We start from the raw sequence: 13,111 nt of genomic DNA on the forward strand, positions 1-13,111 counted from the left end.
TACAGCCATTACAGAGACTCTAGCTCTCCGTGCTGTGACCAGGTAGATGAATAGTGGATTTTGCTGACATGTTAACAAAAAAATATGGCAGATATCTGATTGATGACAAATAGATGACAATATATTTGAAACTGGTTAAAGAGAGGTGATATCCTCCTGCTCTAAACAGAGTATATACTTATAAACCAGTTCACGTCAATCTAATTTGAAATACACAAGTAAATTTCCACTATATTACATCAGGGAATGAAAAATGAAAAGCTCAAATCTTTGAATCTATTGCACTTTGTCAATTCATGTACATGAATCACAGAACCAGGAAATAACATCCATATTTTCCCTGCATTTATTTATTAGCTTTTAACTGATCAGAGGCAAATATCTGTTGCCTATATCCACAATAGGGTTTCTATGTATTTCTACATCTCATGGTACTTTGCACAAAATATGGGCGAGACTTCCAGTAAACATAAACAATCAGCGATTACTAACAATTAATTTAATGCCAAAAATTAGCTTGTGAAATCCTATGCATGTAAATCTTTGTAAAAATATAATGAAAGTGTCATCTGTAGTGTTTTTGTTTTCACTGTGTTGCCTGCATGTTTTCTCTAGTTAGTTTCCTTCATTGTTAATTAGTTCTACACACCTGTTCCATTTGATCAAAATAAGGTGATCGAAATGTTTACAATGTCATCATCAAATATAGTATGGCCTTTTAACAGATTATGTAAATTATATAGAGAACCTTTTGTAAAACATTGTAAGTTTGAAGTGAGTTTGAAACTGGCTCAGGTAATTTCCTGATCCTGTTGGCCCGTTCTCCCATTTTTTCCTGTTATAACTATACTCTGCTCTATAAAAGTGACCAAAATAAGAAAATAATAACAATGAAAGTGTTATTGCCACCTAATTATTTTATTTCTGTAAGACTGACGGAGAATCTAACAGGCAAATATTTTAGAGTAAGAGTAGATTTTGTTGCTTGCATATGAACTGATGTTAAGTAAACGTCTACTCAGTCTCAGTGTTTGTAAGCTTGGGTCTGGCTTTGGAGGAAGGTACAATGTGTCTTGTAATGAGACAATCCCTCACAAAACAGATACAAAGCACTTTCCTTTACACTAAAGGCACATTCAAAAGCTCCACAACCTGTCCTGCTGCTGTAATCCCTTTGGCTAGAACTGCAGACACTGGCACTGAATAGGCCTTCTCTTGACGTGCAAGGTTGCGACAACTAACTCAACCAGTCCATGTACGTTAACACCACTGCACTGAGCTGTCGTGGTGTACCTGTCCTCGCTGTCATTCAGAGAGCAACCCAAATAGCCCATCTGGCTGAGAGGAACTACGTACAGTATAAATGGGTCTTTAATAGCTCAATAGCAGTGCAATATACATGTATTTTTATATACTGAATAGTTTTCAGGTGTCATTCAGAACATGGTGTTTAGAATGTATTATGCACTCTTATTACTATGGACACCTTCTTAGTGCCATAAATATTCTTTTTCCAAAGTTTGCATGCCTGTCACTCAAAAAGTATTAAAGACATTTTAGATTCTGGTTCTTAAACCTTTCTTTTGAAATCTTCTGTTTCAAGGCCCTATATGGTTCACTCCCATAGGGGATCTCATGGCTCCATGTTCAGTTTGTTGAATTTTACTCATTTTCATTGGTCAAAAAACAAATGTGGATAACTTTTCAAACAGCTGATACTTACTGCATTTAATGGGGAATGTCTGAAGAATAAATAATGTTAAAACTAGAAATGTATTTATTTTTATTATTTTTTTTGTTTTGTTTTTTTTTTAAATGCAAAATAATTTAACATAGTAATTAAGGCTGTCCTGAATGGCATAATAATCTTAATCAAATTCTCAAATGTAGATATTAATAATACAACTTTTTACAACCTTTACAACCTATACAACCTTTTTTTAATAATTATTTTAATGTTGGATCCAAACCTCCATGTAAATCAAAATGGCTTAAAACTCATTGTATGTCTTGGCACAGCATTTGGACATTACCAAATAAATATGTTGGCTCTAATAAAGTAAAATAACTAATTTACAAAATTATTCATAGATGTTATCCTGTAAATACAGCCATTAGTAGATATATTCATACTGTTTGTGATAAATGTACTTTTTGTTTTTATTGCCCATATATAGGATCGACTTTAAAAATAGACATTACTTTGTTTTCAAAACAGAATTGTTTTAAATTAAATTAATAGCTGCCTTTACATTTTAGGAAGGGCAGCAAAACCATCCCCGGCGGCAACGGTAAAATGTTATTGTATGTTAATGCAGTTTACATTGAAAGGGTTTGCCCCAACAGTCCTGATGTGTACTTTCAAGATTGATCTCACCAATTGTAAAATGGATGACAACTTTCATACTCATTCAACTGCATTCATCAAAAGCAGAGCCAGCAATGGCAACTCCTTGCTCAATCAGTAGAGTGTATTTGAGGTGGGACTGCCTGCTTTTCTGAGCCAAAACAGAGAGAATTATTCTGATCTCTCCATTTGGTAAACTTGGGAAAATGTGAAAGAAACTGTGGTGATACGTAAATGAAGAAACTAAGACCTTGTACAGAAAGATTTCTTTATTATGTACAGAATGAGTATGTTTCAAAACTTGACATGAACATTTAAATGATATGACAGATACTTCCATTCATGATAAATGATAGTTTTCTTGTATTTTAACACTTCAATGTATTTAAACAGAGCTCAGTGCTTTAGTCTGTTCATAGTTTTGCACCGCAAGCTCGATGAATCCAGCTCTGTTTGACTCGTACTGTGCATAGATCTAAGAATAAGAGGAAAAAGAAAGACATAAAATGCATTAGAACCCATTTTTACATGAAGACAAACTTCATTTATTTTTATCTTAACATTGTTCTTTTTTTATGTTAACATGGCGGCCAACATGAGGTGGTGACCATGTAGAATAAAAGAGCTTTCATAAGACTGATATGTCTGGAGTCTTAAAGGGTTAGTTCACCCAAAAATGAAGCTTATGTCATTAATGACTCACCCTCAATACATTTTGGTCCAAAAATAACAAAAACTACGACTTTATTCAGCATTGTCTTCTCTTCCGGGTCTGTTGTATATCCGCTTTCGGCGACACAGTGATGCTGCTTCTTCTTCTTTCCTGTTTTACGGTGGTTGGCATCCAGCTTATTGGTGCATTACAGCCCCCTCCTGCTCCGGACAGTGATGCTGATGACGTGTTATCTAGTGCGCCCGAGCTTCGTTTACAGTCTGAGGGAGACGCACGCTGTATTCAAGCTATTCTACATTGTTTGTATTTTGGTATTGCTATATATTTTTAAATGGTGCGTAGGTGTGCATGTTGCAGATGTCCTAATCGCGTCACTATCCGGAGCAGAAGGGGGCGGTAATGCACCAATAAGCTGGATGCCAACCACCGTAAAACAGGAAAGAAGCAGCAGCAGCTGTGGAGTGAAAGCCGATATAATACAGACCCGGAAGAGAAGACAATGCTGAATAAAGTCATAGTTTTTGTTATTTTTGGACCAAAATGTATTTTAGATGCTTCAAAAACTTCAACTAACCCACTGATGTCACATGGACTACTTTGATAATGTTTTTATTACCTTTCTGGACATGGACAGTATACCATACATACATTTTCAATGGAGGGACAGAAAGCTCTCTGACTAAATCTAAAACATCTTAAACTGTGTTCCGAAGATGAACGGAGGTCTTACGGGTTTGGAATTACATGAGGGTGAGTCATTAATAATATAATTTTCATTTTAGGGTGAACTAACCCTTTAATCTCATTTAAGTATAAACTATGAGTGTAATTTGTGAGTATAATTTTAACTCTTTCCCCACCATTGATTTTTCCGTCATTTATACAACGCTTCCCTGCCATTGACGGAAATATATAGGAATCTGTGTTTTCACTGTTATACAGAAGGGGGCACAATTACACATCTTCTGAAAAAGTACAGAATCTCTGGACCAAAACACAGGTGAAGAAAACACAGAAACAATTGATAGAAGCATTGTTTATGCACATGTAAAATAACACGATCATCAACATTAAACAGCATATAAATCAAAACTGCCTAATGTTACTGAATGAAATATGTTGACCAAGACAAGCTATAGGACTGTGAAGCTTTTGGGGTATTGATGGACTTGATCTACTCCATCTGTGTTTTGATCATCTTTCTGAATCTGATCTGGATGTAGTCTTTGACAAAAACACGTTTCAGCTTTTTTTTTTTTATTAAACTTACCCACGTTCAAGTGTTAAGCATTAAGAAAGCATGAAGTTCGAATAAAATTTTGTTGTTTTTTTTTAAGCAGAGGGTCTGTTCTTTCTTTTGACATTTTGCATGTTCAGATATGCATACAACAAAATATTTTCAGGGCCATGAAACTTTTGTGAAAATGATCAAAAATAATCGTGGTGACTGGCAACCTTTTTTAAAAAATGCTGGAGGGGAAAGAGTTAATGATGATTCTAAAAGTGCTTTTTATTTTTTTGTGTGTCAAATTTTGCTAATTTTAATTGGCAAAATAAATAATGAAATACTGACTTCCTGATATAGGGGTTAAAGGGCCAATGTGACATAAAACAGGGTTGAGCGGAGTGTGCACTATGCAAGGACCATGACTAAACCGTGGCCCCTCATCAAGTCTACCATGCTTTCCTATTTCCTTTCAAAGAATTTAATATACACACTCTGTCTTACACACACATTAAAACCCGTCAATCTACCATCTTTACCAAATTACTGGTGGCATCTCAAAACTTGACAAGAATGTTTTTGCCTTCCTTTACTCCATTCTCTCTGAATGACGTCCTAGCATGGGTTAAAGGTCTAACCACAGGCTAATGGGAAGTGATGTACCCTGGGCCTGACCCCTTCTTCCCTGTTTTCAGAGCACATATCATTAATGTTCTCATGTAAGAGTGACAGACTGAACAGTCTCGCTGATCTCTTCTGCTGATATGTGAGCTGCTTGAGCTACTTGAGTAAATGTTTACAGCCTAATTAAACTATAGTATTACAGTCTGAGGTGATTCTTGTCTTTTGGGCATTTAAATGTAACATTTGTTATAATATTTATTTATTTTTTTATTATACATTTTTAATGTCACTAAAAGAAGTCTCTTATGCTCACCAAGGCTGCATTTTTTTTAATTAACATACAGTTAAACAGTAATATTGTAAAATATTAGTACAATTTAAAATAAAGGTTTTCTATTTTAATATTTGTTAAAATGTAATTTATTCCTGTAATCAAAGCTGAATTTTCAACATCATTACTCCAGTCTTCAGTGTCACATGATCCTTCAGAAATCATTCTAAAATGCTGATTTGATGCTCAAGAAATATTTGTTATTATTATTATTATTATTATTATTATCAATATTGAAAACAGTTTTTGCTGCTTAACATTTTTGTAGGTCTTGAAGGTCTCGAACGTATTTGTACTCTGTCTTGTCTTGGGTTTTATTTCAAAACCGGTCAAGACCACAACATCGGTTATATCAGTAAATTGCCAGTGCATTGTCTGATTTATTTGTTAACATCTTTACCGTGACTTGATGTAAAACTTCCAGCTTCAAATGCAATCTTATTTCTAATTTGATTTTTTTTTTTTTATTGTTGAGCTGGGTCATAAAATGAAAGGGGAACGGTGTCAAAAGTGTCACCAAAATGAATACAAATGCCCAAAAAATTCAAGATATAAATTGCAAAAAAGTAGCTACTTTATTATTATAACATGATATAATTGAGCAATATCACAAGAGCAAGAGAGTTGTTTTCATGAGCAAGACCGCAAACATGATATTGATTTTATACACTTTCAATAAACAAGTTAATATTAAGCAACTTACATTTTAAACACAATTTTGAATAAGGTTATTTCGGCAACCAAAATAACTCCAAACAAATCCTAGCAGCACAGCGGTTTTTCATTACTAAATGAATCAGCTGCTTTGAACGAATCGGTTGAATAAATGATTCGGTGACTCATCCATTAAAAAATCTTCCGCCACCTACTGGCAGTTTTAGTTTAATTTTTAAAAGAATAATTTTATTTTTCCCATCATATTTTTATATTCAAACTTGTATTTTTAAACCATTTATCTCAACATTATTTACTAAGTTAAATTCAACTTTCGTGCTACATCTGCAGTGCAAAGATGAATTTTGCTGTCAGTGATTTCATTTGATTAACAGCTCTATATCATGTCTTATATATTTATTCAATATATACAATTAGAATAAGACATTTCTCAGGCAGTAAATGTAGATCTTTCAGATGAATGTGAGGAGTGTTAGTCTGGTCTTGACTCGGTCTTGCCCCGAAATTTGTTCTTGTTCTTGTCTTGGTCTTGAAGATACTGTTAAAAGTTTTTTTTTTTTTTTTTGCTTGGTTCACGGCTTATAATGCTTTAAAAAAAAAATAATAATTTAATTCTTATGGGAAAAATACTTCTGGAACCAATGCCTCTGAAAAAGTATGCGGGCACTATCGGACTCTATAGGAAACCTTCATTTTAAACCATTATATGTAGTTACGTTTGAACTATATTTGTGGTGACAGTAAAGGATGTGGAATTGATAAGCACAAAAAACTGATGACTTTGTTATACAGTGATAACTTGCACATGTGTTCACCTTCAGAAGGTCCAGGTCAGTGGCCTGTTGTCTTTGAGCATGCTGCGCAGACTCACTCTGAGGATGGACCAAATGAAACAGACGCACCAACCTCACCGCATCCTGCATTCTGCAACCATAACAACACATATGCATCATACAAGACAACAGCAACACAATACATTTGTTGAAATTAACGGTGCTGTAAGTGACGTCAACCAAGCAAGAACTTCTATCAAGACCCAGACTGAGCCCCGCAGGCTCCTTTTTTACTTTATTTTACTGTAAACAAAAGGTCTGCTGCAGAAATCTGTGTGCTATTGCAGGACAGATATCAGCAAACATAGACATTCAGATTCTGACGGGATTAGATTTCTCAGAGGACTGTTGAGATTGCTGAAAAACAGTAACATTAGGAAATGGGAGTTGTGTGAGAAAAACACACACATGGCAGATTCGAACAGGATTAAAATCACATAGTGCACCTGTGAAAAAATAATTTCTCTAACGTCCTTTATGAAAACTAGTCCATTCTGAACAGGGCTATAGTCAAAATTTAACGATTTCAATACAGGCTTCGCAAATTTCTATACTACTACTAATTTCACAATTGTATCACAAAAACCATAACTATTAAAATGTACACATTATCATCAGACTTGTGTGACACGTTCAGTGTTAACAGTAAAATTATATGCAACCTGTCAGTTCATGTTAGAGCTGCATGATTCCGGATAAATTGAGAATCATGATTTTTTTGTTTCAAATACTGATCCCAATTCTCCCACAATTCTGAACAGACAAATAAACAAATATATATATAACTTCATAGAGGTTCTGACAAGATGTTAATTGCTGCAGTCTAATTTAAATGTTTAATTAATCTGAATAAATTATTTAAAAAAGGGTTAGGGTTTGAATGGATGATTCAATGACTCACAGACAAATACTTAACTTGTTTCATTACTGGATAAATCAGCATTTTTGAGTGAATCTCTTGAATGATTGATTCAATGACAAATACATTTTTAACAGTCACTTGTCGCCACCTACTGGTGTAACAATGTAATCGATATAATCACTGAAGCATCAAGTTACATTCAAAAGGTGATTTGCTCTATTTTGATCACTACCCTAGACATCATTGTTTATATCCTCACTATAAACTTTTATCCCAGTACTACTGTGATAATATATTGGTAACACTGAAATAACAATACTGTGTGGCTGAAAAGACTGTTTGTGAAGCGGGTTCATACTCTGCTGGATCAACGGCAGTGCCAACTTAATGCAGATCTGATTGTTCGCTGTGATCGTACTTGTCAAATGTTAAATAGACTCATCATTGTCATTAGGAATAAGATGACGTGGGTTGCGAAACGAGATCACCATTTTTTAACGATTAATCGTGCAGCTCTAGTTCATCTCATGACAATGTAAACCTGATTAACCCAGAAACTCTCATTATGACACATGTATGGATTCCAGACAGGAATGTGATTTCACTATGTATAAGGCACTTTTTACATGGAACAAACTTGTAAAAGTGGCCACACCTCAGGAAGACGGTTTATACGTCCTGATGACAATAAACATTGCTATGGAATAATTAATGTCAATAATAGAAGGTTTTCATTTTTTTGCTTTTAATCTCTCTGGTACACCTGTCCCATAGGCAAATGCATTACTCTGAGCATGTTTTCCTTCTTTTTAACAAACTGTGGGACAAATCAAGACAATTGTCTTTGGTAACCATCAGCATGCACTTGTGCACTGAACCCAGACCATTCCTTTTTGATCTCCACACACACACATACTTACAGGTCTCTCTGCAACATGTTCACCAGAAGGCCATCAATTCGCCGACCATTAGCCAGATGCCAGGCCAAACCACCAAAGAACCGTGTGGATCTGAGCAGATCATATTTCCCATGCTTTTCAATGTCCTCATAGGTCAGCATGAGCACCTAATCGCACAAGACCATATTACTATTATTAATCAGTCCAACCACAGCTATTGCCACAACAGCATGCAGAAAATAAGTTACGTCCTCCTGAGTGCTCCTCAACAAACAGAATGACACATTTTCATGCACTGGTACAGCATATCTCCCACCCTTGGTTTCGAAATACATTTGTCTGTCAGCAACACAAAATAACTCACATTTTTAAATTCTGCAGAGTCTGGCTCAAACTGGACAACGCACTGGTTTAGCACATCCTCGTGTCTATCCTGTTCAAAGACCACCTGCACAGAGGAAGAAACACTCGTCAGAAATTAACACATTTGCAAATCGCCAAGACGTCTTCAGCTTTTGCTTTTTTCATACCCTGAGATTTTCTTCTTTAAAGATGGGTGGTGGCGTGACTTTGCGACCCTCTTTGGGAAAGTAAACTTGTATTATCCTATCTCTTTCGTTCCATGATGCTTTTCTCAGGATTCCATTGGGCTCTCTCACAACTATGAATCTTTCCTTTGGGATATTGGTGAGAGAAACAGAAACGCCATCATTAGGAATGATAAATAACAAAGTACCAGATCTCTCTGAAATCACATTAAAGAATCAGAAAATGAGCAGAAAATTAGAGTCAATAAAGTATAAATATTGGGTTATTATCTTAGAACAGCAAGAACATTGAATTATTACATTTAAACCAATGTAAACTTAAAGAATAAACAACACAGATATGCTAAACTTGGTTATATAAAATAATGCCTTTTTTCTTACTCGATGCGGGACGTTAAAGTTGATGTCGGTGAATACATATTTAGCAGTGTCCATGCCGTCTAGCATCTGATCTTCAGAAAGCACATCATTTATAGGCTTCCTCTCAGGCAGGACCGGTGGCATCTTCAGCAAATGTTTTGCCTGCTCCTCTGCTTTACGCACTGCCTACACAGCCGCCAAAACACATGACCCTAATTAACACTGCCGCTTTCCTAGCACCATAACTGCACAATCACATCACAAATCATATCTCATGTTATTCCAAAATGCCATAGTGAAACCCTTTCTGTTATATCATGTGCCCTCATGAATCCCATTCTATCATGTTATGAATTTCATTGCATCGTGAATCCCATGGAAAACCTCACCTCCTCTAATTCTGTGTCTGTCATAAGCTTGTATTTAGGTGGTGTTAGCTGCTCTCTTAAGGGTCGGAACACTTTCTCTAGATCCAGACCCGTGATTTTGGTCAGAATGTCTTGAACCTCTTTATCTGTGAACTGAGCTTTAGGTAAATCCACGGAGCCTGTGAAATGAAAAAAAGAAACATTGATCAGCTCAAGTATTGCTGCTTACATCACATGCAAAAGTACTGTGGTTGTGGGTTGTACCATGGAACAGTGATGTTATCGCATTGTACTTTAAAATATACTGTAATATTGATATACTTAACCATATTTAAACAGCATATATTTACATGGCACCAAGTATTTCAAAGCATATAGCATTAAATAAATAAATGAATCAAATAAGCATAACAACATAAAAATCGATGACAAGGTCACTTTTTTGTCAAGCTTGAGCTCTAATTACGCTATTTTACAATTAGTAAACACATGAAACATTAAAACCACAAAACATTAAATGTAATATACAAGGTCAATTATCCACTATTGTGAAGCAAGGGACCGTAAACGTCACATTTACAGTGACTATACTTACTGCTACGTGATACTGATACACAGAACATTCGTGTTGTAGTCTGCAAACGCGCGTGCACATTTTTATCTAAACATTTAACGCAAAAGTAAGACTTTACTAAACGCCTTGCAACACTGAGCGCAGCCATGCTGCCTGTAAGTGACATCACTGCGGCTATGTTTTGAACTTCCACCTTTCAAACAAGAACTAGGAATGCTGGGAGATGTAGTAAATCTCTGGCAGGGACTGCTTCTCTAATAATGTTTCTGTAATAATGTTTTCATACATCAGTTGTATAGCATGTATAGACGTACACAGCCAGAAACTGAGATGACCGAAACCAGATCACATGTAGGCCTACCGTTCATAATGATAATAATAATAATAATAATAGACCTCCAAATTGCATCATAAATAGCGTATCTATTATGCAAAGCTTAATAGATAGAAGATGAAATGCTCGTTCATAAGAAGAATAAAAAATAAGCTCAAATATGTTTATTTAAAGTGCTGTTGCATGGGTTAACAAATACAAAAATAAATAAATAAATAAATTTAAAAAAGCCCTGTGTTATTAGCAGGTTATTAGTAGCCTACATGTTGAACTTTTGTTTGTCGCAAGATGGCGCTAAATAGTTTATTGTTTATTGTATACAGTCGGTGAACCCAAAGACATGTAACGTACATAAATCATCTGCGTAAAGCGTGCCTGACTATGACAAGATTTTAGTCAGTAGATGGCGCCAGAGGCTTACACTTATCCGTGCACTACATGAGCTGCTTGAAATACATCTTTATACTTTGTAAAAACATACATACACAAACATAAATACATTTTTTTTTTAATAAAATAGTCAAATATTTCCCATTCCAATGTCAAATTACATTTCGTGCTTTTTGAATGCAATATAATCTAATGATTAAAAAGATCATTTCATTTGCACACCTTAAAGTCATAAACAAGATTATCAGATTACCAGATTCAGAAATCCATAAAACCGGCTCTGTGTGCTCTATGAAGTAAAAGCAATTATCAATCTCTTCTCATGTTGTATACTTGCTGCTTATATTTTGCTCAATTGCTATGACAATGCTGAAATTTTTCATACTGTTTTGTAAGCAAATGTAAGGTAATTGAAAAATATCTCCACATACTACGCTACATATTGTTGATGTAATGTCCATCCACTGTTTAAAAAAATGTAAACATGCAAATTTTCGTGTAGGTATATAGAGTTTTCGCTGTGTTTGTGTCTAATTGAGAAATGTATTCATGTAATTAGAAAGATGTCCTCATTGAATGTATTTTGTTCCAAAGCAATGATAAATCCGCAGTTTAGCCCACATAGACTGATGTTGTTTGTGAAGAGATCTGAAAAGGTAATTATTGAGTATTAATAAATGTGTCCTAGCGATTAAAAAAAAAGGTAGTGAAACAAACAAAAAGTGTGTGTTTGGGTGTTAGTGATGGATGGCGGCAATGGGTTACCATCAGAATGAAAGTATTTTTCAGGTGTGAACTCAGCTGATGAAGGATCATAATCACACATGTTAATTATGCACACACATTGGTGTTGCTGTAACAGTGAAGATATCTCATAGACTCTCTTTTACAGAGAGATGATTACATTTGGTAAAATCCAACCTTTACATACCCTCACAAAAGGCCTGCTGATATCAGTAGATTAAAAGACTGCAATCCTAACCCTAACACTAAATCATCCCCTGAAAGAAAATGTATAGCATTTTTAAATAATAATAAAATAATAAAAAATCCTGGAAGGGGGCCTTTGGTCTGTGGAAAATTTTGTCCCAAAAATATAAGCAAATTTTCAACAAAATTTTCGAAACAAAAAAGAAAAACAAAAGAAAAAAACAAAACATGGAAAAATAAAATGTGTGTGTGTGTGTGTGTGTGTGTGTGTGTTTTGTGACATATATGGATACAAATGTGTATAATGACATGGGTATGACATAGGTATTACAAGGAGAGGGTGACTTATGAGGACATTATAAGGCTTATAAATCATACAGAATTTGATTTTTTTTTTTTTTTTTTGAGAAAGTAAAAATGTGCACAGTTTCCTGTGATGGGTCAGTTTAGGTGTATGGTTGGTGTAGGGCAATAGAAAATATGGTTTGTACAGTATAAAACCCATTACGCCTATGGAATGTCCCCACGATTCACAAAAACAAACCTGTGTGTGTGTGTGTGTGTGTGTGTGTGTGTGTGTGTGTGTGTGTGTGTGTGTGTGTGTCTGGTTCATTATGGAGCCAGCTGTTGCTTGTTGAAAGGCTAAGTCTTGCCTATGGTGACTGTCCTGCACCATTAACATGTTCACACACACACACACACACACACACACACACACACACACACACACACACACACACACACACACACACACACACACACCCTAAACCTACCCATCACAGAAAACTTTCAGCTATTTTAGATCTTCAAAAAAGATCATTCTGTATGATTTATAGGCTTATTATCTGAGAGTATGTGTGTATGTGTGTGTACCTACTTAATTTTGGAGACAAAATTATTCAGAAGTGAGATAAACCTGTCAAAATTTTCTTTTGGGGACATCCTCATTTGTAAAACAAACAAACAAACAAAAACAGTATAAAAAGAAAGTTTTAGGGTTAGGCTGTATATTTATAGCTGTATATAAAAACAAGAAGTCTATGGAATATGCCCATTCAGATAGCTAAGTAAACATGTGTGTGAATTGTGTGTCCACCAGGAAGGACAGAGCTTGACCCAGGATTGCCTGGCTGCACAG

At 35.2% G+C, this 13,111-nt stretch overlaps 2 protein-coding genes across 2 annotated transcripts in view; one reads left to right on the top strand and one right to left on the bottom strand.

Moving 5' to 3' along the window:
• LOC137004234 (E3 ubiquitin-protein ligase RNF14-like) overlaps window positions 1-54 on the top strand; it is a 16,685-nt gene extending 16,631 nt beyond the window's left edge. The window contains exon 6 of the mRNA XM_067364421.1: window positions 1-54. This exon is cut by the window's left edge and continues 90 nt beyond it. Within this exon, the coding sequence (XP_067220522.1) occupies window positions 1-54 (54 nt within the window).
• Window positions 55-2,613: 2,559 nt separating this feature from the next.
• mrps22 (mitochondrial ribosomal protein S22) lies at window positions 2,614-10,477 on the bottom strand. The gene is made up of 8 exons (XM_067365455.1): window positions 10,341-10,477; window positions 9,767-9,924; window positions 9,399-9,563; window positions 9,000-9,143; window positions 8,834-8,917; window positions 8,491-8,636; window positions 6,691-6,799; window positions 2,614-2,822 (listed from the first exon to the last, which is right to left on the bottom strand). The coding sequence occupies exons 1-8, from the start codon at window positions 10,465-10,467 to the stop codon at window positions 2,733-2,735; spliced, it is 1,023 nt and encodes a 340-aa protein (XP_067221556.1). The 5' UTR covers window positions 10,468-10,477; the 3' UTR covers window positions 2,614-2,732.
• Window positions 10,478-13,111: the final 2,634 nt, after the last annotated feature.

This window comes from Chanodichthys erythropterus, chromosome 17, assembly GCF_024489055.1.
Source record: "Chanodichthys erythropterus isolate Z2021 chromosome 17, ASM2448905v1, whole genome shotgun sequence".
Lineage (NCBI taxonomy): Eukaryota > Metazoa > Chordata > Actinopteri > Cypriniformes > Xenocyprididae > Chanodichthys > Chanodichthys erythropterus.

What these genes read in the sequence shown, in the direction of transcription:
- mrps22 (XM_067365455.1), bottom strand. Translation starts at nt 10,467, where the DNA reads ATGGCTGCGCTCAGTGTTGCAAGGCGTTTAGTAAAGTCTTACTTTTGC. An exon ending in TGTATCAGTATCACGTAGCA is followed by an intron (nt 9,925 to 10,340) that starts GTAAGTATAGTC and finishes TTCATTTCACAG; the next exon opens with GCTCCGTGGATTTACCTAAA. An exon ending in CAGACACAGAATTAGAGGAG is followed by an intron (nt 9,564 to 9,766) that starts GTGAGGTTTTCC and finishes GCGGCTGTGTAG; the next exon opens with GCAGTGCGTAAAGCAGAGGA.